The sequence below is a fragment of the Scomber scombrus genome, chromosome 19, assembly GCF_963691925.1.
Source record: "Scomber scombrus chromosome 19, fScoSco1.1, whole genome shotgun sequence".
Taxonomy (NCBI): Eukaryota; Metazoa; Chordata; class Actinopteri; order Scombriformes; family Scombridae; genus Scomber; species Scomber scombrus.
In genome coordinates this window covers 8,109,016-8,133,990 of record NC_084988.1, presented here as the reverse complement: position 1 = coordinate 8,133,990, position 24,975 = coordinate 8,109,016, and the positions used below count along the sequence as shown (strand labels likewise).

The 24,975-nt window shown below is 43.0% G+C and overlaps 1 protein-coding gene across 3 annotated transcripts in view; it reads left to right on the top strand.

Annotated features, from left to right (window-relative positions):
• Nucleotides 1-24,683, top strand: part of mideasb (mitotic deacetylase associated SANT domain protein b) — a 28,450-nt gene extending 3,767 nt beyond the window's left edge. Inside the window, exons 1-13 of one of the 3 annotated variants that reach the window (XM_062441012.1) lie at nt 471-634; nt 3,033-4,897; nt 6,951-7,223; nt 7,734-8,079; nt 8,286-8,352; nt 10,490-10,632; nt 11,338-11,441; nt 13,919-13,994; nt 14,870-14,958; nt 15,691-15,834; nt 16,480-16,599; nt 18,697-18,896; nt 21,130-24,683. In XM_062441012.1, coding sequence (XP_062296996.1) covers nt 3,314-4,897; nt 6,951-7,223; nt 7,734-8,079; nt 8,286-8,352; nt 10,490-10,632; nt 11,338-11,441; nt 13,919-13,994; nt 14,870-14,958; nt 15,691-15,834; nt 16,480-16,599; nt 18,697-18,896; nt 21,130-21,367 — 3,384 coding nt within the window. In that variant the 5' untranslated portion in view covers nt 471-634; nt 3,033-3,313 and the 3' untranslated portion in view covers nt 21,368-24,683. Of the gene's footprint in view, nt 1-470; nt 635-3,032; nt 4,898-6,950; nt 7,224-7,733; nt 8,080-8,285; nt 8,353-10,489; nt 10,633-11,337; nt 11,442-13,918; nt 13,995-14,869; nt 14,959-15,690; nt 15,835-16,479; nt 16,600-18,696; nt 18,897-21,129 lie in introns of those variants that run through there. The other 2 variants (XM_062441011.1, XM_062441013.1) reach the window with 2 other exon arrangements.
• Nucleotides 24,684-24,975: the final 292 nt, after the last annotated feature.

Here is a 24,975-nt window from a genome sequence, read left to right as displayed (position 1 = left end):
TGCTCCGTAAATTACAAGAGCCTCCATGTCAGAGGAAGACCTTTTATGGGCATGGGAAGTAGGTGTGGCCAAAAGCGGAGCTGATGGTGGTGGTGAGCAGGAGGAGTGGAGGAGCAGGAGGAGGAGTGGAGGGGGGGATCACAAGACAAGCAGACACACAGAGACTCGGTTTACAGCTAAAAGGCCGCATAGACAGTGTGAGAGGGGTATATGTTTTTTCCTTTATTTCTTTTCCGGTGCAATCCTAGTGCAATCATGTGCAATAGACAGCGGGGGTATTGCTCACGCCTTTTTGCAGATTAGCGCTCCGTTTCCGATCCTGTTTACGCACCGACGTCGACCCCCTTTTTTTTCTTTTTTTCCCTCTTGACTTTGCAGCAGGAGTAGTGGAAGGGGAGGGAGTGGGAAACAGGGTGGGAGAGGGGACGGGTGGGTGGGAGGGAGGTAGGGAGGGGGGGCAACAAAAAAAAGTAGCAGTGAGTGAGGTCAGCAGCAGCATAGCATGAGTCAACCTTGGGGATGTATGCAGTCATCATCGCAGGTCTGTATTGTGCGGGCCTTGCTGCTACGACTGGCCGCACCGAGCTTGTGCGATACTGCGGGGCTGAGCTGCTGCTTTTTCATGACAAACACAGTAAGTATCAGGAGGAGAGAGAGAGAGAGAGGGAGAGGAGGGGGGAGACAAGACAGGGACTGCTGCTGCTGCTGCGGCGGCGGTGGTGTTGTTGTTGTTGCTGCTGCTGCATGTTTTTTGTAGCCACAGCTTGGTGACAAAGTTTTGTTTACCTCACTGCTGAAGCTGAGGCTGAGGCTGGACTGGACTGGACTTGGGGCACGCAGGGCTGCTGAGATAGGAGCTCCACACTGCACTGTAACCTTATCCACGCCTGTATGTTTGGATATTTTCAATCAATGTGAGACCTGACTGCACTTGACAAGACACATGTGACGTATAAAGGTTGTTGACAAGTTGTATTGAATGTCGATCCACGGCTGCGTTTTGTGTTTTGTTTGTTTTTGTTTTGTTTGTTTGTCAGCCGCAAGCACCACATGCAAGCAAGCTACACTTTTGGTCAATACGGGGTTTGCATTGTTGGCTCGGTTTGTTGCAACGGGACATGGCATTAGTGACTGGATAATCCGTTTTCTGCAACAAAGGGTTTCTAGTAAATAGCGCTGAGCTGGCTGGCCATAGACAGAAAGAGAGAGGGAGAGAGTGATGTGGAGGGAGAGGGAGGGAGGGAGGGAGGGAGGGAGGGGGGTCCAGGAAGAGTCCTGCCTTGGAAGGACTCTGCATGTTTTTCCTCTTTATAAAAAAATCTTTATTTGTCTGGTCTTGCACGGTTGCAGGCCCCTGCGTATGTGCGCAAGCCGTGCAACACTAGCTGATTTATATTTGGAAGCAGCGATGGATTAGGGTGGCTAATAGTGCTTGACATTTATTTTAAGCCAATTTAACGTGTTACTTTGTTTATTGGGCTAAACCCCACAGCTTGTGTAAGGTTGCACTTGTGATGCGTCACGATGATTCCCCCCCTTCCTCCTCTTCTTCCTCCTCCTCCTTCACCTCAGATTTGAGTGTACGCCTGCTTTAATGCACACAGACTCCCTCACACAGCATGGTGGCACGGTAAATCAGCAGTTAGTGCAATGTTGTTGCTCCAAGGCTAGCAGGGCTATATTCTGCACAGAAAGGAAACTATGATGCACCTTTTTTTCTTCATAGAGGATGTTTCTTAGGATTTGAGCAATCACGTGGCAGTGCCGATGCAGTTATACAGTGTTTGTTAGCAAAAAAAAAGCATGGTCATTGAGGTTTCAGCCTGTGGGTGCCCCCTGAGCCAGTGCAGGATCTGAACAGCTGCAGCTTGTCTATTTTAAGAAGCATGTGTGTTTTTACTAGGCCACCGAGTAAAAGGTGACAATTGTCAGTCAGTCACTTCCTAGGTTTGCCAGAGATAGCCTTTTGCTGCCAAGTCTTATGTTGTAGAGATTCGAGCATTTATGTAATCCATCGTGATAAAAAATTGACATGCAGCAATTGCTTTGATCGTGGTGATTTTTTTGCAGCAGTGGAAAAGTCTTAATGTTTTAGTTTTCGGGGGTTGTTGACTGCTGCAGAAAGACTGACAGAAGATTTGTTAATCTGTACAGATGGAGCAAGGATTCAGATTTTAACAGAAACAGTCGGGATCTGTGTGCATCTTGAGATTTGGCAGACTTGCATTGTGTCAAAATCTGCTCCGAAACCTGGCCGTCATATAATATAATATTTTTTTGATAATCGTAATGGGTTACCATAGCAATAGTCAAGATCCCCCCACCTCCCTGTAAGCTTTCATAGCCTCTGAGGCAGTTTTAACTTTTTTCTCCTGTTCTCTCACTCTCTCTTTTTTTTTGTTTCCTCGCAGAGATCGTTTCATCATGACTCATGCTTGCTCACTTTCAGTTGCCCTTCCTTTTTGAGTCTGCAGCCACAGTTCAAAGGGCACGGTTTCCCTTTTTTTTTTTGACTCATGCTCAGTTGTATAAAGAGAGAGGTTTCTGTCACGTTCTGGTGGTTTGGCGGGAAAGAGAGCTGCTTCAGTCAGTTGAGGTTTGGGGGGTGGGGGGGTGATGATAAAGGGTAATCAAGCTTCCCTGATGATTTTCAGTGCATGGCTTTACTGCTTATCTCATTGCTCATCTTTTAATGTGTTGCAGTAATATCCTGCAGTGACATTTCCAGGAACTATTGATTAAGCTGCTTCTATTAACTACCTTTAGGCAGGTCCGATAGTATACGTGTTCGCCTGCATGCAGGACCATATCCCTGTGTCATTTGAGCTTAGTGCATAATGACACAGTTTAGACCCACCCCTCCCCTCCCTATTCTCACACTAGATACCTTTTCAGTGGAGGTCTATTGTTGAAAAAGCAAACAGCAGGTTTTTACATGGCTGAGGCAAAGATGATAATGAGACCCCCCCCTGTGGGGACCCTTTTAGCCTGATGGCTCAATGCTTGACCTCTCTCTCATTTTCTCTTTACAGGGTGTTGCCCATGAATGACAAAAACCGGCAGACTTCTTCAGATCTAACCCCAGGCCAGCGACCTCTGAGTGGGTCACCAAGAACTGCAGAGGAAGAGAGAAGATTTTTCTTTTTTGGTTGAACTGGCTACTCCTCACGTTGATGTCAATGTAGTTTAGCTGATTGATATTACTGTGGCTACCTGATAAAAGGGTATACTTACTCATATTTTTTGACTGACATATTCAAGTGAGAATCAAAAGCTGGTTTGATCAGAGATAATCTTCTGGCTCGGCTTATTCATGCCCGTCATGAGTGTACCTGCCCAGCAGAAAGCCAGCACTAAAAGAACAGGCAAACGCATCACGTTTTTCAACGAGCAAAGCGTAGCAATGAAGGAGACCTCTCAACATCCTGAAGGATCCTATTACGTTCCAGGTGGTACTGCTTCAGACCCCGGACAGAGCGAGGCTGCGAGTACTGTGACTTCTAATCCAGAGGGCCCTCACATGTACCTCAACTCTGTCATCTTCAGTCCTGATAAGGGTGACCAAAACAGAGGTCATTATCAGCAGACAGTGCCTATGAAGTGGACTCATCAAGAGCCCAGTCAGCAGCAGCCATCACTGTCCCAGCAGCAGAGAGCTGCCTCCTGGACCACAATGACGAATTGGGGACAGAACTTTGCTAATTACATCGGAGTTAATGTAACGGACTCAAGGACCCAGACTGCATTTGTGAAATCGATGCACGACACATCTGGCTTACAGCCACATCAACAGCCTCCTAACAGAGCTGCAGACAAGCAGCCACTGGGGCCCAACCCGACAGTGGAAGCCTACAGGGATGCTCGGGGCCTGGACTGGGAGCAGCAGCAGCAGCAGCAGTCCCAGGCTTTTCAAGAGACGTTGAAACCTGGGGCACTGAACACCCAGCAGCACAGCGCATCCCACCCTGGAGGGAGCTCAGTGTTGCAGCCCTTTCAGTTGGCTTTTGGTCAGCCCAAGCAGCACCTGCCAGCCTACTATCAGACCTTCCACGGCAACAGGACAACCCTGCCTAACCCACCTAACTACTCAGCACAGGCCAAACCCCCACAACAGTTACAGCAGCTGCAGAAGCAGGAGCAAATACAGCGCCAGCAACAGCAGCAACATCACCTAATTCAGCAACAAATTCAACAACAGCACCATCAAATGCAGCAACAGCAACAACTCATTCAGCGTCAACAACATGTACAGAAGCAGCTACAACAGCAGCAGCAGCAGCAACTACAGCACGAGCAGCAGCAACAAAAGATACAGCAACAGCAACAACAGCAGCAGCAAATACAACAGCAGCAGCAGCAACAGCTCCAAATTCAGCAGCAAATGCAACATCAGCAGTTGCAACAAAAAAACCCTCATGTGCTTGACTATTACCCCGCTGCACAAAATGCACACCCTCACCCTCATCCACAACCTGTGGTGGTACACTCCCAGGAGTCCTCCGCTCCAGCTCCCCCAAAGATCCAGGAACCAATCATCCAGGACATCACCCCAGAACCCCAGCAGCCTTCGGATCCGCTGCAGCCCCCTCTCCAGTCTGAGCCCTTGTCTCAGTCGCAGCCCCAGACGACGCAGCTCCAGTCTCAGCAGCAGCTTCGCCGATCGCGGCGGCTCTCCAAGGAAGGAGGGGCGCCGTCTGACAACCCTTTCCTTGCCTCTTCGGATCAGCCCGCCCCGGCACTGCAGGGCTCCCAGAACGGGGCCCGGGACATCCAGGCAGCCCCGACGGGTGTCATCCAGAGCACGCGCAGGAAACGCAGGGTCTCCCAGGAGGTCAACCTGGAGACCCTTGCTCAGAAGGCCTCAGAAATGGAGTCTTTACCATCACATGTTGTAAAGGTAAGTTGTCTACTGTATGTGTTTGCTTTCAGTTCAGATTTAAACCTTTTTTTCAAAATGTTTCATCATTCCCTTTCCTTAAGCTTTGTGTAATTTTTTTTTTTTAATTTTACGTATCCTTCCTTTCTGTTTCCCTTGTTTATTTGCTCACTCATCTGTTTCTCAGCTGTTTCCTCTCAAGCAAAAGAACCACAGGAGGAGAAAAAAAAGAAAAGAAACTTGAACAGAAAAGGACTGAGTGTTCTGAATCTCGATGACGGCAGTTTATATCTAAACTCGTCGCTTCAAGCTGGAAGCCATAATTGAGAATATCTTTTTTGTGCGAGCTGAAAATCTATTTTTCTAGTGTTATCCCAGGGTATAATTGCAGTGGGACTTCAGCTCCCCGAACAAGAGCGGGAACTGGAACAAACGGCCCTAAAGCAACTGCCAGGATAAATTGTGCCAAAACTTGTGTTGTTTGTGATTAACGTGTTGCTGGAAGTGACTCTGAATGTAATCAACACCCAACAAAAGTGTACACGACAGAACTAAACTGCTCAGCTCAGCCTTGTGAGAACAATCTGAAGACTTTTTACATTGTGAATTTTCTCACAGGGTAAATACAGACTTTAAAAAAACACCTTCATATGTTGCTCACAAGATGTTTCCTTATGAACAAGCTTGATAAATAACCCTGACTGTAGAGCGTGAAGTCACACACTTATCTATGTTGAACTGCTAAATCTCCTGATTGTGCAACAAGTTCCGTTGCCAAACATTACTGAGTCAGTATGTCTGTAGTTCAGTATGGCTGTGCCCTGGATTTGCCTCCTGGGTAGCCGATCATACAGACAGTGTGTTTGGTTACATGCCTGCACACCTCCCCCATCCCATCAAAGGAGAGAAATTCCAGCCTGGCCTCGCTTGCCCTCCCTACCCCCCCTCTCCCTCCATACTGGGAGGGGTGCAGGGTTGCCCTGCCTGCAGTGCTCAGCAGAATATCTCTCTACCGCCCTGGTGTAAGGGCTGGAGTTTTCCACCAGCAATAATGAGCACAGATTTAGTGTAGGCACACTGCTGCATGCCTCTCTGCCCATGAAGAAGCAGCGCGCAGTGACAGCATGCATCTGTCTTGTCTTCATTGGAGTGGCTCTGATGTGGTGGTTCAGAAATGGCTTTGAAGCTGCTCCGGAGTTGATCGTTGCTCTAAAAGCACACAGGTTGCTCGCTCGTGCCCACTCGTTATTGTTTTACTCAAAGTAAAAATGTCAAGCATCCTGTTGGGGACAGTTCCTTTGACATGCATCTAAGGTGTGTCACTTAATCGGTACCTACCGTACAGCACCAAGGTGTGGAAGTACAAAATGAAATCATAAGTACACACACTTGAGGCATGATCATATTTTGAATTCAATCCTTTGTTTGTTTTCACATTATTAATTATCCATGTAAGGATTCTGTTACTTAGGAATACATCTCAGGCTTGTTCAATGTTGTATTGACCTATCTTTCATCACCCTAGTTGAGTATTGACTACATTTTTGTTGCATATTGTTTTTTTTGTGTGTGTCTGAGGTAAACTACAAGGTTCCCATTTACTGTATTGATTAACATTTGGCAGTTTGCCTTGGTTGAAGTAGCAGCCACCTAAGTTAATTTGAGTTTAATGTGCTGTGGTTGGCAAAAGCTAAAAAGCTAAGCTACAAATAAAAAGTAAAAGTTGCAACTGAGTGTAATTCTTCACACCTGTAGCGTAGTGCGCAGTTCGAGCTATGCAAGTAGATTTTTCTGGTTCATACATTTTAAAATGTGTCATCTGAAAGTTGATGAACTTGTGAACTGCAGTTTCAAGTGTGGCATTGAGGCCTCTACAGTAAACAACAATAGAAGGAAACTCTTTGATTTCTGTTTCAACTGTATCATAGTTTCTTCATTTGAGGAGTCACTCTTTTATCTTCTCATGAAAGTAATAACACAAGTGTAGTGTGTACAGTTGCGTTTGCGTCTTGATATTTTGTTTTGAGGAGAAAATTAGCAGCAGTTTAATACCCCATACTCTCATCTTCATCAGGAGCCCCACAGGCCGTGGAGTCCCACTGAATCAGAGGGTCTGAACGCCAAGCGGTCTCGAGATGAGAGCCTCCTTCCACTCGTCATCCCCGTGTCTGTTCCAGTGCGGAGGCAGGAGCCCTCCTCTCCTGACAGGGATGAAGCAGCCCTGGCTTCCAACTGGCCCCCCAGGCCTTCCAACCCCCAGGACCTCGGCCGTGCGGACCACAAGCCCTCGGTCATCGTCACCCGGCGTCGCTCACTCAGGAACTCCTTGACGGAAAGCTCGGATCAGGTGGGTAACTCTTCTATACCCTCCAAATTAACAGAGAGTGGGGGTTAATAGGCTGGTGTTCCACTGCCGTCATCACTCTGTCCAGCTACTAAATCCTTGCATTGATGCCACGTCTACCCCTCACCACACTCTCCCTTCCCCCCACCATGCTCCATGTCTCCTCTGGCCCTATTTCAGCTCTCCACACTTTTCCCCCCTTTCCTGCTTTCATTTCGGGGGGGATTTAGTAAACTGGTTGCCCTGTCCCAGATCAGGCAGATTATCAGGGTTTAGCTGTATTACTGTATTGCCTTGCTGTGCTGTACATTATGTACCATACTGTTGATGGTTTGAGTGCCTTGCCCTCTCTCTCTAAAGGATCTTGCAGGATAAACACACAGACAGCCAAATGTGTGAGCATGCATGTCGATTTGTTTGTGTGTGTTTTCTGTCAGAAATTCAGAAGTGACACAATGCACAAAGACACGTGATACAATTCCCTTTTTAAAAAAGTGATCTTTTCCTCACCAGAATGGCGGCACAGAGGGGGATAAAGACGACGACGGCAAAAAGTCCAAACGGCGTCCCAGGCCCGAGCCTCTCTTCATCCCGCCGCCTAAACCGGGCTTATTCATCGCCCCTCCAGTCTACTCCAGCATTACGCCCTACCAGAGCCACCTACGGTCCCCTGTTCGCCTCGCCGACAACCCCCTCTCCATGCCACCCTACACGCCCCCGCCGATCCTCAGCCCCGTTCGTGAAGGCTCTGGCCTCTACTTCTCCACGTTTCTTTCTTCTGCAGCCGCTGCAGCCAGCGGTCAGGGTCTGCCGCCTCCTGCGACGCCCAAATCAGCCACACGCAGCCTGTTGCGCTCGAGTAAGTCGAAATATCAAGTGAACATCTCCAGGACTTCAAACAAAATGAAAAGCACTGCACACAAATGCACCCAGTTTCATTCAGTCCAAATTGAACACATGAAAAAGGAAATACTGTTTTCCTAGCACTTATATACTCATATTACAATATAAGAAAACCTTTTTGATAATGTTACTGAGTTGCTGTTTTTCTTGCTGTTCCTTCAGACAGCTGCGACATAACACCACCGGTCCTCTCTGCTATGAGCGAGGCCACTCCGGTCAGCATCGAGCCGTGAGTATTTCCCCCTCCTCATCCCCCAAAATCATCTTCCATTATGGAAAGGGTGGGTTTGGGGTTGGTGTGTCATTGCAGAAAAATTACACGTCCTCCTCAAAAGCATGCATTATCATAGCCGGAGTAGTAGTTCTGCAATCAATTATTCAAACCATAACAGTGGGATGTGAGAGAGAGAGAGAGAGAACAGATTTCTTGAAATACTAAACCCATCCTTTAAAGCGGCCCTCCCCTCTGCCACTGTTACCACTGGAATCTTTTGCCCCGTCATCCGCAGCTTGCATTAGTGCCAGCTTTCTCCTTCTGGTATAACTATACAGTCTAATGTCTCCTGCAATAGAAGTGCATCCTGTCATAACAAGTCCATTTTAACTGTCCAAATGAAAGCCTTAAATCTGTTTTAGAAAACTAATGGCAGTAAATGCATCCGGGGCCTGTGCCTGTGTCCTTTTTTAAACCCACTCGCACAGAGAATGATTTGGTTATTCAGATAAGCTTCAGTTTTAATATGCAAATTTTATTGAACGTTATAACATGGCTGGAATTATATTACAGTCGGTGCAGATCCAGTGATTTACAGCATCTCATTTGGCTTTTACAATATTAGTCCAGGCAGTATCTTTGACGCACATGAACCACGCACCAGTTTTGTCACATTCGCTCCCAGGATCAGGGCGGGTACCGTAACCGGACTACTGCTTCTGTGTTTACAGATCGTCCGATATGTGCTAGGGGCATCACTAAACCACATAACACTATCTGATGCAGTCCGCGGAGTCTCACTGCAGCCATTGTCAAATGTAGTAGAGAGTGGTTGAAGAATACAAAGTGGGGAGAGAGTCACATGGCTAAGCAGCAGCGGCAACAAGAACTTAAAATGTGTGAACAGGCCAAAAGACATAATTAGAGCTCCAGCTATCTTCTTATTATTCTATAAAATATAATAATAATAATAATACCATCATTTCTCAGAGCTATAGAGGACTTCAGTCTAAAACCCCAAATGTTTTCATATCATAATACGAAGAAAAGCTAACTGTCATCTTTTTCATTCCTCTTCAGTTTGCAGGCCTGTTTTGTTGATATTAAACTTATTCTCGAATGCAGTGTACCAATGGTGCATGTAAACAGCTTAAACCAAATAAGACCTTCAGTAGAACATGGCCAACAGCCAGGTTACCCCATAAATGTAAACACAGCCAATGATGGCTTGAATGTTTATGAAAATTAGACCAGCACAGAGAGAGACGGGGGGATTCAAGGACAGAGAGAATTTGGCCAATGAACCATAACTCAAGGATTCTTTTTTTGTAGGGTTTATTTGTTGTAGCTGCATCAACAGTGAGGTGCTGTGTTTTTTTGAGGGGGTGCATTGTGCAAGCTGTTCCCTGACTGGTGCCGTATGCTTAGCAGTTAGTCAGTGCCGAGACAACGAGGCTTCCCATAAATCATGCTTTCAACTGGGTCTGGTGTACTCCCAAACACACAAGAGCCATTGCAGTTCAACTCTTAGGAGCCCACCTACCCTGGGGGAGGCTGCCAGAAAACCCACACACACACACACATACACTCAGCTGGAAATAGTCCAGGCCCACTGGAAATGCAGGGGAGGATGGGACATCCTTGAACGAGATTGCCTGTCAATGTAGATAATTTTCACAACTTCAATACCTGCTTTCAATTGACGTGTAAGCCTTTTGAGAAACCTCCTGTAATGTTGATTTACTAGTTTTTGTTCCCACTTGACCGTGACCTTCGTCCTACAGCAGTATGAGGATCCATTCACTTTCAGTTCAGCCAGTTAAAGAGGTGCATTTGCATTTACTCATTATGCTGAGAGTTTCAATTCAGACCAGGGCAACAATTGCGGTGTTCAGTCTGAGTGCCTCAACGACCTTCTTCCGACTATTTAAAGATCATGACAGAAAAAAAAGAAGCTAGAAACTGACTGACAATATGATCTCAGGAAAAAAACAAGCTTTACTCTTTAAAAGAAATGTTATGTATGCTCTCCTGACTGGAATATTCAAGAGCACATAAATGCTTCTTTACTGTAGAGGTGAATTTAGAATAGATCTAATTTAAATTGATCGTGACTCCAGCCGCGTCACTCACACTGATGTCCTGTTCCCAGACGGATAAATATCGGGTCACGGTACCAGGCGGAGGTGCCAGAGCTGAGGCAGCGGTCCGCTGTTGAGCTGGATCAGCATCGAGCGGATCTGGTCTGGGTTCCACTGAACGAAATGGAGGAAAAACCCGACTTCCACAAAAAAGGTAATGAAAGTACCTGACAGCGTTGCACAATTGTGAAATTGAAAGCATAGATTTTACCAGACAGCATACTGGGGCAGAATGAGGATTTGTTGACTTGAAATTAAGGTAGTGGCCCATTATGATGAGGATTCTTTTTATTATAAATATTATATATTTTCTGGGGTTCCATTTAAATATCTTTCAAAAAAACTCCTCATTTATCTGATACTGGCTCTTTATGCAGCCCCTCAGTTCAGCCTCTGTCTGAAATAGGCCATAAAATTCTTGTCAAGTTTCAGAACTTACACTATGTTTAACAAAGATATTCAACGTCATAACAGCATATAAATGACAGAAAAACACAAAAAGCAACATATGTCCCCTTCGAAACTTAGTTTTTAATTTTGAAGACTGTCATTTCCTTTTTTGTGAAATACAGAAGTCACTTTTTGTTGTGTATGACTTTCGAGAGAGTGCAAGTTATTCTCTATTCCACATTGAGATATTTACATGTTCCTAGTATATACAGGAAGTCCATTGTAAAATATACAGTACTTAGTTCTCAATGTTGGGAACATTTAGTTCAGATTGCTGCTCATCCACCATAATAACACAGTCAAAATTCTTCACAGTACTGTTTATTATCCTTTTAATAACTGATCTGGCATCACTATATGCAAAAATCAAAGCAAAAGAAATAATTTTGTATTTCTCTGTCTCTTTCAGTGGAAGACCTCATGCACCTGGCCTGCTCCAGTGTTTTGTGTGGAGGCGGCACCAACCAGGAGTTAGCCCACCATTGTCTTTACGAGTGCAAAGGGGACATAATGGTGAGCGCAACAGAACAATCCATATTGACTGGCTGTGCAGGAACTTCCATGAATAATAGAAAAAAAAAGACTGAGATTTGTGTTCCTCTCTATGGAGACTTTGGTTTTTAGGTTTTCCTCTAAACCCACACACACACGCACACCGACCTATTGACCTCTTTTCCTCTTAAAGATTGCCTTGACTCAGAGAAATGGCAAAATCTGTGTTAAAATATCGACCGTGACAGAATATTTTAAGAGAGTTTAGGTATACACCACCTGTAAAAATTACTTCAACTTGTACAGAGTGACTGGTGGAACAACATTTCAACAGATTATAGCAGTTTTTAGATCGTAATGTTTTTTTTCTTTTTCCAAAGTTGTTAATCATTAATTCATGAGGTTGAACAGAATTTAAGGCCTCGAATTTGGTGACATTCATTACTTCCATAGAGGAATTAACAGAATTTATTACTAGTTTTTCTTAGTTGATAGAAGCAGATTAAACTGATTTCTTGCTATTGTCCAGCCAGGACATAAAACATGTCAAACTGCAGCTTCTTGTATCAATAATACACTGAAAACATGCCAGCCATAGTTCAAAAGTATAATAGAGAGGAGAGGAGAAATGTGATTACTGACCAGCTGTATGTAGATATGAGATTTAAGGTAATCGGGTTATTGCAGTGCAAGTACATGTGCTCTCGGATTTCCTGTCTTAACCTGATATCTCTCAATAGCCTGCTTTCTCAGGTGCATGTAAATGTAGTGATTGAATGCTTTCCCCTGAGCTCTGAATGATTACTGAACGGATGTGACTGATCTGTAGCATTTCAGTATGCTTTGCACTGAAACTCTGTGGTGGAGTGAGATGTGAAGAGGGGTGAAGAGCTAACATTGCACTTTCACAGAGGTGTGATGCACATTGTTGAGTGATGTAGTGTTGTAGCCATATTCCACCTTTTTATGATATTTTCAAACACATAAAACAAAGGTCAATAAAGAGAGTGCCGGGGAAGATTTCCACCTTAAGGATGCCAGGTGGAGCATAGAGCTTAATAACTATCTTTGTGTTAGATTTTCATGCATATGCACTGATTATATTCATAGTTTTTATTTATCTTTACTTGAGAGCAACTCACCAATGAACAGATCATAACTGTGTAGGTAGATGGAGAAATTATAAATGTTAAGGGTTAGTTAAGTTTGCAGTTATCCAAGATTGGTCCACCTATATTTCAATTGACTGCAGCAATGTTTCATACATATTGCATCACCGCCACACCAGTAACCTCATCATCAGGACCAGTGCAGCTTAAATTTGCAGATATGAAGGGCATAATCCTGCAAAGCAAGAACAGCTGGAACTCATCTGTATAAAACGGCTATACAAAACATTTAGCTAAAGTCAAATAAATCATCCGTATTATAATGAAGCTCACCACTACTGATTAAATCTAACTAAGAAGAAGAAGAAAAAAGGGAACAATATGCTCTGCACTCATTGTGGTAATGAGTTCAAATAGTGGTTCACGTTATGAGGCAGCATCTCAAGTGCTGATGGTCACGCCCCCCCTCCCTCATCAAAATACCAGCGGTGGGGGATAGAGTGAGAGTCAGATGTGTAATTATTTAAGAGAATTAAACAGAAATCAGTAGTGGGATGGTTGGAACAATGGCAACAGATGGATGCTGGGAAAAAAACCAAAAGGCTCGGCCTCTCAGAATAGCTTCGCTGCACATGTTATGGGAGTTGATTAGAGTACCGAATCACATTTTTTAACTCAGATTATTTCAGTCTCGTGTGAAGAAGAGTAGTTTTACAACATTAAATTACTGATGGAGTATTTTACGCTGATCAAAAGAGGAAGCAGATCCTTACACAGTGCTTTACAATGACTTTACCAATGATCTTTAAATCAATACTTCCTTTTATTGAAGATGCACGAGCCAGAGCCGACTCGCAGCCTGATGCAGATATATGGCAGAGCTGTCGGAGTGCTTTGTGGTAGTACTGGTGGAGATTTCGAGCCCCTAGCGACCAGCATTGGTCCAACGTTGTCAAGGAAACTACGAGGGGGTGGGGAGGAGGGGGAGCTGTCAGAGCGCCCACTCTCTGCAGCGGTCAGGCTCAAACGGCTGTCTTTTCAACGTTCATACACAGTTGCTTCTCAAAGAGCAGAAAGTTAATTGTTATTTTGACAATGACCCAGAGAGTATAATTATGATATAATATACTCAGTAACTTAATGCATGCAGGAAAAATGAGAACATTGGTCATCTCACTCCCTGGTTACCTGTAAGCAACACAGTCATTGTTTGGCTCGGTGTGTTTTCTACGGGTTTATGAAGAACAATCAGAGCGCCTAATAGACCAAGAGTCATATTGCTCGGCAGTGGAGTGACTTCCTGTTTAAAAAAGCTCATAACAATCAATGTTGTGCAGCTAATGTGATGTGTTTGTTCAGTTTTTAAGTCACGTGTTCTTTGTTTTTCAGGCCGCTCTGTCTCTCCTGATGCTGATGAACCCAATTTTCCCCAAGTCTCATTATCTGTCGAACTACCACTACTCAGGTTGGTCATTTAAAACACACTGAATATCATATTTTAATAGATTTAGATGTTTTTTTTACTGCATGATTCAGTGACTGTGACAAGTGAATTATCAGTCACACAGAGAGTAAATACTTACATGGATACTTTAAATACTTCCCTGTGATTGTCACAACTTTCTGAACTTCCTGATTTCAATTTAGAAGAACACAGCTTGCATGTGTGGATGTTTGTGCTCACATCTGTCAACTTTTCATTTTAGTTAATAACCACAGATGTGCGAATCATTTTCATGCCACGTTTTCTGTCTCATTACCATCTGATATTGATGGACTCTGTAAAAACCTCCTGCCTTGCATTTAAGCAACGGCAGCTGCACTAGCGAGAGTGTGGTGGTGGTATTGGGGGTGGTGGTGGTGTTAGTGGGGGTGGTAGTGGGTGACTGGGGAGGATTGTCAGGGTCAATGTGATGAGGGAAGGAGGGGAATAGGGAGGGGGTTTACAGCATGTGGTTAATCCCCAAGCAGAAGACAGGAGAGCCATTGTTTATCAAGTGATGTGTGTGTGTGTGTGTGTGTGTGTGTGTGTGTGTGTGTGTGTGTGTGTGTGTGTGTGTGTGTGTGTGTGTGTGTGTGTGTGTGTGTGTGTGTGTGTGTGTGTGTGTGTGTGTGTGTGTGTGTGTGTGTGTGTGTGTGTGTGTGTGTGTGTGGTTTAAGGGTCGGGGGGTAGGGTTGAACTTGTCAGGGTCTCTAGATATTGGTGGAAGGCAGATACTACAGTGTTTTTAAACTGACCACTAACACGCTGCGTCTGTTTCTGTTCTTAAATCTCTCTCTCTTTCTCTTTACCCCTCTCTCTCTCTTTCTTTTCGCTTTCCTTCTCTCTGCCTCCCTCAGGATCAGACAGCTGGACAGCAGCTGAGCGACGCCAATTCAACAAAGGCATCTCCACATACAAGAAAGACTTCTTTATGGTGCAGAAACAGGTATGTTTATGGTTTCAAACACAAAGAAAAAAGAAATACTTTTTTTTTTTTTTTTTACAAACCTCTTGGTTAGAGAAGGCCACCTAGTAGCTGCAACATTTGATCCTCTCTACTAAAAGTTGGTCACCTTCCAAAAAAAAAAAACAACCCAAAACCCAGTCTGCACATGATGATATATTGCCTTACTGTGGGTAAAGGGAAATACAGTCACTCTGGAACAATGTTTCCTTCCTCCAGCAATGTAACCCTAACCCTTAACCATTATTTGCAGTGTCATAGTTGGTTATTGAATCTGCTCAAAAGTGTAAAACTATTTAATTTTCCCATCTGTGCCACGTCACTTATCAAGGGGGTAAGGCCAGATTCAGATCAGTTTTATAGTTTTGCTGTGCTCATTTGGCCAAACCACAAGATGAAGGCGTTTTTAAATTCGATTGATGAATGTGCTTCAGGCGTTTGTTGTACCAAATGGCTGCAACAAAACAAATCAACTTGGAAACGGACGTTTATTATTCGTAGCAGTTGCCAAAAAAGCACAAAAAAAATGTACAAAATACACAAAATAAAACACAACAGTGCATTCATTTGCTGCCAAGGGTCACACTTTATCTGAGGTTGCTCTTTCTGGTCTTAGCTGTGGTTGTACTTCCAAAATGACCATATATGCTCATTAACACATTAAATGGCATTTAAAAAACTCAGTTAACGGGGGGCTGTTTCCGGGGTTCACAGGTCACCACTAAGACCGTGGCGCAGTGTGTGGAGTTTTACTACACGTACAAGAAACATGTCAAGATCGGCCGCAACGGGACGCTGATCTACGGCACGGCCGAGCCTCTCGACAGCAAGACAACTGAGGAGGAGACGGACCATAAGGTCAGTGAAGTGTTATATTTAAAATCTATACTTTAGATAAAGATGAAGTTTGTTGCTGCTGTGTAGACATTTAAACAAATTAAACTCCCACAGGAAAAGAATCAAGATCCTGACATGAAGCAGATTAAAGCTAGTAGAGACGTGCCTGTTCAAGTATGAAAGCTTAGCCACTTCCCCAAGCTTCTGCAAAAAAAAAAAAAAGAAGCAGGGGTACAGTCTGAAGTACACAGAGAGTAAAGGAGCGGGTGTCACAAGCTAATCTGATCAGGAATCAACAGAATGAACGCGATGTTTAACCGCTGGGTGATATGATTAGACGTGACACAGCGGTGCTTTATTTAGATGTGAAACTGCAGCGTGTCAGTTCAGAAGTATTTGGGATCATAATATCTTCATTGACCAGTCGAGTGTTCAGATGAACCGTACGAGTGACTGCAGCTAGAATCCACTCATGTGTGCATTACACATGTTGATTTAATACGAGAAACATAGCTGGTACGGTTTGGGTGGTTGTTATGGTAACCGTGTAACACTACAAGGGTATATATAGATTAACAAGTGGCTGTCTTTCCTCTTGTGAGTGTTTTTAGTGTATATTCCTCTAGAGGATTGCTCCTTCTAAAGTCTGCTTGCTTGGCTCTGCAGGGCTCTCACAGACTGGAGCCACAGAGGGAGGAGGACAGCAGGAAGTGGGAAGGGTCAGCTGACAGGAAACAGGATGTCGGCTCCAACAGAGTGACACACACGCTGCAGTCCTCTGAGAATGTGAGTGTGAAAATTGATTATCGGCTCGTCATAGGACATGACCCCCACGACCAAATGAAGACGTAAAACAAGTAGATAACAGATGGCACAACAGTTTTCTGTCCTCACAGACGAGAAGAAAAACAATGTTATCATTGTTTTGTATGTTTCAACATTGGAAAACATCCAGCATGTAGCTACATGGGAAAATTTTATTTTTAGAGTGACTTTTTGGAGTTCGGGATGTGTTTTTCTGTCATCAGTTATTTACAGCTAAGGAAGTTTTTTATTAGTTTTTAAAATATACAGCGTTTCTGTGGGTAGTCATCTTATGTGTTGCATACTAGGTCCTAAAATACATTCAGTTAAGTCTAGGAAGGATCCAGGTATTAGTACGTTGAATTAAAACTACAACTGAGACCAAAGGAGCTCTAAGGAGGGCTTGCAAAGAGAAACTGGCAGAACTTAAGATAATAGAGGAGGAGATTGCGGCTAAAGGAGAAGAGCTTAGATATATACAGATGGGCACACACATTCGCTCCTTTCATATCCTAGATTTGTTCTTGATTTTTCATGAGTTGCTCTGTGAATGGACATAAATTTAGTTACTTTCAAAGTAATTCTGCTGCTGTGATTTTCCTTACTTTTTTGTACTTCAAGTAGGGCTTAAATTGAATTCATAATGGTCTTAAAAAAGTCTTAAAAAAATTAATTTAACTTCAAACCTGCAGAAACCCTGATATAACTCATGTATTTTGTTTTGCATAGCGACAATATCTGCAATTTAATATATTTGGCTGCATGTTTACTGGGTTACTGTTTTGGCCTGAATATGAGATTACCCCCCCATCCCCCATAACTTTCTCAACACATGTTTTCGGTCTTTTTAAAGATACAAAATGCTTTCATACTTTAGCCCTGTTGGGAAAGTTTCCCCGAGATGCTATTAGTTCAAGATGATCCTCACCCTTAATAGTCCTTTCTATCGTAAAAAAGTGAAACATTAAATGCTTCCATTAAACATAACGAAATCCCTCCCTAATACCTCATTTGTGTAGCTTGTCCGACTGTGTTTTCAGGTGCAGTTAATGCTTCATCTTTTAGGAGTTGGTACTCTCACGCTCTCCCGTCAGGCTGCCGAAGCTGATAGGAATGAATTTGTCAGACTTTGTTATTGTCTCTCTTTGAGCTGCTTGTCGTGACATTTTTTGTCACCGGTAATTCTTTGGCAATTATTTCTGCAGTCGGGGAAACGCCATTTTTTTTACATATCAAGAATTTATTTGCTCAGCTGCAGCAAAAGACATTAAACAAGCCAATATTCTCCAAAACAAAGTCAGGAAAAAGGTGGCACAGACACACATGAGAATAATCTCTTTTTGCTGTTTTTTTAACAATCAATGACAAAGCTGAATTTTAGGAGAAGAAGTGCACCTGTTTCCTTTCATAAATACAACACACCAGCTGACCGAAACTCCCATCGCTTTAACCAGGCTTCTTTAACTCTTCAAGGTCTGACTATATCTCAAAGACTCACTTTAAATGCACTCAACAAAGAACCTGCTAGCTTAGCAACATTATAGCTACAAAACAAGCGAGCCCTGGTCAGAAAACCTCAGTTGGCCTTGACAAGACTTCTCATGTTTATCCTTCTGAACTCTGCTCGACTTTTCCTTTTTTAGAGAGTTGTTGGTTTTGCTGCCCCCTGCTGGACCTTTAGAGAGAGAGAGAGAGATAACTTGGCTGATGTCCACCTCTCTGTGATTGTGTAACCCCATTATGTCTGTCAGAAAACAATGACTCAGCAAGAAAGCTTTATCCTCGTTATCTACGTCGCATTTAACCGTTTAGCACACGTAATAAGATGTTGACAGGCATTTTGTGTATTGCTGTTTTCTTAAAAAAAAAAAATAAATAAATAAAATAAAATATATATATATATATATATATATATATATATACTGGCATTCTGTTGTAATACTATGCTCCATAAAAGCAGCTTCAGCCTCATTATTTTCTTAATTGCTCTCAGCGACTGTGTTAAATCTCTTGTTTCTTCTCTTCTTTTTTTGGAGCTTTCATGTTAACTGCAGCTCTCACTTTTATTGCTCCTTGCAGCCTGCGTCCGTCCTGATCATTAAAGGCCAGGAGGACGTCGGGAAGGACCAGTCTCTGTCCCGGGTCATCCACCCGCCTCATCCACCCCCTCCCACCTCCAAACCACACTACGATGGCAACACACGCCGGACCAGCCCTTCGACAGGCAACAAAGGCTCAGCTGCCCAGGAGGGAGAGTTCCCCTGCAAGAAATGTGGCAGGTCAGTGGTTGGTAAAAAATGTCACCGCTGTTGTGTTGGAGACGTTGTTTACTTATGCAAAGCTGACAGCCGCAAAGCGCTCGAGTTACACAAAGTGACCCCTAGTCCAAACTAGTCAGATATAAAAACACAAATCTTCCACAGGAAATGTTGCTGTAGCGATTGCCCACTTGGATTATGTATCAGTAAATAGAGGCAAGTGTCTCACAGTGTTTGAAAGAATCAAACCGTCCTGTCATGCTTTGATTAAATAACAGCCTGTCCTCTGGCAACACCGGGTCTGTTATTGCCAACTGTGTCCTAGCAACTGAAACACACACACAGAGAGTTAGATGCAGCGCACTGCCACCTCCTGTCAATGCAACTCTACCCAGCAACTTGATAAGCGCTACAGTACTCTCACCCCTTTAAATACTTCACCTGCTCAAAGTGTGCTCGTTTATAGATTATTCACCACTACACATCCTGATAGAATATATATTTAAGGGAAATCCAACCAGGCTTATCAGACGTAAACAGTGCTTAACCCTTACATACTGTTCATGATGTGGCGTTTCACAATACCCCCTCAATAATTAGTATCTATACATCATTTCTGAACCACAAATCATTCATGAATACTTTATCAATCAATAATAGAGAGCAGAGAGAGTTTATTCTTCACTTTTTACGCTTTTTGTTGATGGAGAAAAAGCATTTTACAATCATACTATTTATCAGTCCAACGTTACATTACACAGGAGAGCCAAATGATTTCAGTTAATTATATTAAATGTGAAGTAGTATTTTTGAATTTTTTGAATAAATATGAAGCAAACACATTTCCATTTGTGTATAATCTGGCTCACATTAGGAAAAGTTATCAAATTTCTGGCCTAAAAGAAACGTTTTTAAGGTGTGTTTTCTTGGGTCAAATTAGACCCTGATCAGTATGTAAGGGTTAAAAAAAGAGCTGGAAAGTGCATCTATTACAGACTCCCTGTTGTGTGTGTGTGTGTGTGTGCTTCTCACGCTGTGACGCTCATTGTTATGAATAATGTCAAACAGTGATGTGACCTGTCATTACCCAGCCACTATTTCCAGGCATCATGCTACATTTTGACCTCAATCTTCATGAAGGAGCGATTAAGAGGATAATAACTGTTATTACAGTGCAGACTTTAGAAACATGTAATAAGACTGCGTGCATAATTTGCCTCTTACAGTGATGCTTTCTATCCATCTTTATCAACCTGTAAACAAGGTTTAATCAGGCAGATTGGACCTCTGCTCAGGTTGAAGTTTTACCTCAGTATACTAGGAGGATTTTGCCCCCATTGTCTATTCTTTTTTTTTTCTATTTTTCTCTCTCATACATCCACCTCATTACATAAATCTGATGGTAATTTTACATGCCGGCCTCGTGTTTTAATAAGGCCTGTATAAAAGACAGACAACAGACTTTTCTGTAACACTTTGAACTTGCGTCTGAAATGAGTGTTGTCAGGGTAACGGAAAGGTCACAGCAGCACAACGTTAAATACACCAAAAAACATTAAATGCACATCTTGTTCCTCCTTTTTTTTCAAGAGCCCTGTAATAAAATGATCCCTCACTAATCATCTGCTTTGCACAAAGATGAACATTTGGAAAGTTGTTGGGGAGATTCTTGTGTTGTTCAGTCAGTGAAAATGTTTTTAGTTTTTTTCCATTTCAGCGTAAAAGAGGTCAAACAAAAAACACAGTAATAATCAGACCTGCAAGCTTCTTTGTTATATTTAACATTTTCATCAGTGCTAACCGCATAGATGGATATCCAGCCAAATAATTCATGTACACCATGCAAGCAAATAAGAGTCGGAAGTTAATGTCTTATTATTATACACTTGTGAGCTTTTGGAACATTATAAAACAGGAAGTAGAAATGTTCAACCCAATAAATGATGACACTGATGAGATTGTAGGAGGAATCATTAGTGAGAAGCACAGCTGAGCGTCCCTCGCCATCACAGCGGTCGTTAATTAAGGCTTCAACAGCGAAATAAGTCCTTAAAACTCATTCAGTCCTTAGAAAAGCAGCAAATCTTAAACATCAAACACGGGAGCATTGTTGGATCTTTCCATAAATGACTCGACACTTTAAAACATTCGTGTAACAGAAACCTCGTCTGGAAAATAACCATTATCTTAACAGCAGTTCCAGTAACAGTGATTATTGATCTTTGACCTCGTCTCTCGTCTCTCTACCACGCAGGGTTTTCTACAAAGTGAAGAGCCGCAGCGCCCACATGAAGAGCCACGCCGAGCAGGAGAAGAAGGCCGCCGCGCTGCGTCAGAAGGAGGCCGAGGAGCGGGCGGCAGCAGAAGCGGCCGCCGAAGCCGCCGCCGTCCTGGCAGCGCGGCAGCATAACGGGACACGGCAGGTGGGCGGGGACAGCACCAACGACGACTCGTCAGGTGGAGAGGACGAGGACGACGAGGACTGGCAGTAACCCCGCCTACGCAGCCCGTAGCGCGGCTTTTTTTTCTACTTTCCGTACAGCGGAAGGAGGAACGTTTTTAAAAAAGAAGAAGAAAAAAAAACCTTCCTGTGAACTTTTCTGTATATTTTGTGGAACAAGAAGACTTCCCTCGCTTGGCACATTCAGGGACAGGTTTACTGGTGTATGTGTTTTTGAGTGTGAGTGTGTGGACTGGCTGAGTGTGTGTGTGTGTGTGTGTGTGTGTGGGCGTGCGTTTGTGCGTGCTTTCCAAAACACCCCTTTACTCTGCTTAAAAAGCTTTTCAAGAGTTACCTCTCTTGGTCACAGGGCTCGGTCAAATCAAAGCCATGGCGCCTCTCTCTCGGTGGCGTTGTCCCGCTCTCCATGCCAGGCCGCGGCCTTCCTCAGCACTTTCAGAGTCACGCCCTGCTTCGTTCGACAGGTGTGGAACTTTAAATTTTTTTAATTTTTTGGACCCTTTTTCTCTCTCTATCTCGATGAGCCACAGCTTGCCCTCGCTTAAAGCTGCATCCCAGGCCGACGTTTTGGGGCGACATGAACACTGTAATGTCGATCTGAAAGCCGGGAGAGGTGCGGCGAGGCAAGGCGAACAAAACCGAGGGGTCGTGCCGTTCAAGTCTCTCCGCTCTGGATGACGTGCAAAACTGTTGCCTCTCATTTAGCCGCTCTTCTGCACTCTGCCGAAAAGCTTTCTCAGACGCATGATGTGCACCGAAAATGGGTTCCCTCCCTCTCTCTCTCTGTGAGCATTGTTCATACGGGCTTTAGTTCTGTGAATCCCCCCTCTGCCCCTCAACCTCAAACCTTCCTCCTTCAGCCCTCGTCACTTTTTATAGTTCCCAGTTTGTTCCTCACTGTTGATGCCTTGGATGTTTTGATGCTTTTTATCTTGAAATGACAATCAATTTTACACTGTTGGTGTTGTTTTTTGTTTTGTTTTTTATAAATATATATATACAGGTAAACGTTACTCTTTCTGCCTGTGTAGCTCTATATGGTTATTGTTGTTTTTGTGAATATTCTTGTTGATGATTATTATTATTAATATTATTATTATTATTATTAATATTATTATATCCAAGTTTTGGCTGCAATTTAATTGAGCGCTTTTTTCCGTACTTGTCTTTATCTGTTTTGTTATGTTTCTTTTTTTTCTTTTTCTTTTTTAATTTAAACAAAAAACAAAAATAATGCTACTCGCTGCCTGTTTATAACTGTGAGATTTTTATGGAAGCCAGAAATGAAGAAAAGGCAGAAATGTATGTGCAATAGAACAAATTGACCCCCATGTTACCAGAGCTTCTGAGCCCTGCCCCCTCTCTCCCCCTTTCCCCTTCTCCCTCTCTGTGCCACGCTCATGACCGGCTGCTCTGGATGCCTCGCTGTCAACCCTGTAACTGATAGCAGGTACTGACTCGTACTGTTCAAACCGCAGGTCGCTATAGATACACATGACGAAGCGGGAATGACAACAAACAGCACAAACAAATTCATAAACACATTTTTATTTTTATTTGGAACCAGACATTAACATCTAGAAAATGTTCACTATATACCGACGAGTTCACACAGACTGTTAATAATTGCTTATTTTTTGTCAGTAAATTATTTAAAGACATTAAGAGACACTGAGATATTTCCTCTAAACCATATTAATGATGATTTATGAAGATTTTGAGCTAAAATGAGACTTTTCCTCACTTTTTTTAGAAATTCAAACTGCATATCAAACATCTTTTCTACCTTTTAGCAGCTCAGCCAGAGTTTACACTTTCCACAGACTGCTGATGATTGTAAACATTCTTGTCAGTAAATGATTTACTAACAGGCATCAAGAGACGCTGAAACATTGTTCGCTTAGTAAACATACTCGGTGCAGATGTTTGAATGCTGATATGAGACCACATATCAACATCTATGACACATTTTCTACCTTTGCAATTCAGCAATTCAGAGTTTTACTTTTTATGCTTTTTCACTGAGTGTTAATGATAGTAAATAATCCACTGACGAAATTTAACCAACAGGTATTAAAAGAGAAAAGAAGCATTATTAGCTGTAAGCCACAATTGATTGAGAAGTTTTTGTCAGTCCAAGATTTATATTTTCAGACTGAAGTCACTAAGTTGTTGTGACACTAACACGCTTCGTTGAAACCTTGAGTTATGTGGGTCAGCAGTTACTGAAGTGCACCGTGACACAGCTCATGTATGCAAAGGGTGAACAATTTCATGCAAAAAATAGTCAAATTTACATGTAGGTTTCAAATACATCGTGGTGGTTAGGAAGGTAGTTCTTAATATCCGAGGTGGACAGAACTACCTGGATGTTATTAAAGACCAATATTGGCTCATTAGTTTTCTGTTTAACTTCAACATGTGTATCTATGGTCGCCTTTTTTTCTGTTTACCATGTCGCTGATAGGAGGCACTGAATCGGACTGTGTAAACGGCATGTTATGATGTGTCTATCTCTACATATCTCTACGTTAAGCCCTTCAGCCCCCTCGGGGAGCCAGCTTCTGTTGCCGTAGCAACAAATGGGTTAAAAGGTTATTTTCCTTCCAAGGACTAACCATAGTGTAAGGGTGGTAGGAGGGTTTGGGAGGGGGAAAGAAGTGGATCCTATTACCAGTTACTCCACAAGTTAAACTCGGGTCTATGCACAGACTGTTTGTGTGTGTACGTGTGTGTGTGTGTGTGTGTGTGTGTGTGTATACGTGTGTGTGAGGAGATATGCTGGTAAAAGTATGTATGTGTGTGTATGTGCGCGAGAGTGCTTTGAGGTCAAGTGTTTAAATGTACGCCAGTCAATGGAAAAAAAAAAGGTTTTGCAGACTGTTCACATGTTTGGTATGTTAATTTATATTTCCTTTTTATTTGGGCTTGTCTTGAGGTTCTGGCGTGGGTGGGGTGGAGGGATGGGAGGGGGGATGTTGTTTCACGGAAAGTTTTAAAACCGTTCGACATAAACAACAGAAATTATGGATGAAACTGAGGCCCACGACACAAACACACAGCTGTAACAACCTTTCCTTACTTCATCCAGTCAATTTAAGGGAAATTTTAAGGGGACAAATGGTTTATTTAGCTAAAAGATTAGAAAATATATATGAATGAAATTCTATGTTTGCATACTTTCTATGCTATTTTCATATGGGGTTCACACTAATGATGAAAAACAGAAAGGAATCTCAAAGTGCTTTTTACTACAGTGTAACTTATTTGTTTCAATTTGATTTTTACCACCTGTGTTTTTAGTAATGATTTATGAAGCACTGTATATTAAAGTTTTAAAATATTAATGAAGAGTTTGTCTTTTTTTTCCTTTTATTTGATTTAATAACCAAGCTAATAATTTGAAAATATTTGTACCGTATACCTCCGTGAAGGTGCACAAGGGGGCAGCATTGTTGCAGCATTTCATGCACTCGACTACCTGCGGAGAGCAGAGGAGGGCGTCGTAACACCAGCTGAGAGCCAAGCTGTGCTGAGTTTCTCATAGCGTCATATTAAGGTGTGTTTTATTTGGTGGTGACTTCACCTATTTCCTGTTCTCACATGATGGTATGAGGCATTAAAAGGGGTTTATTTATG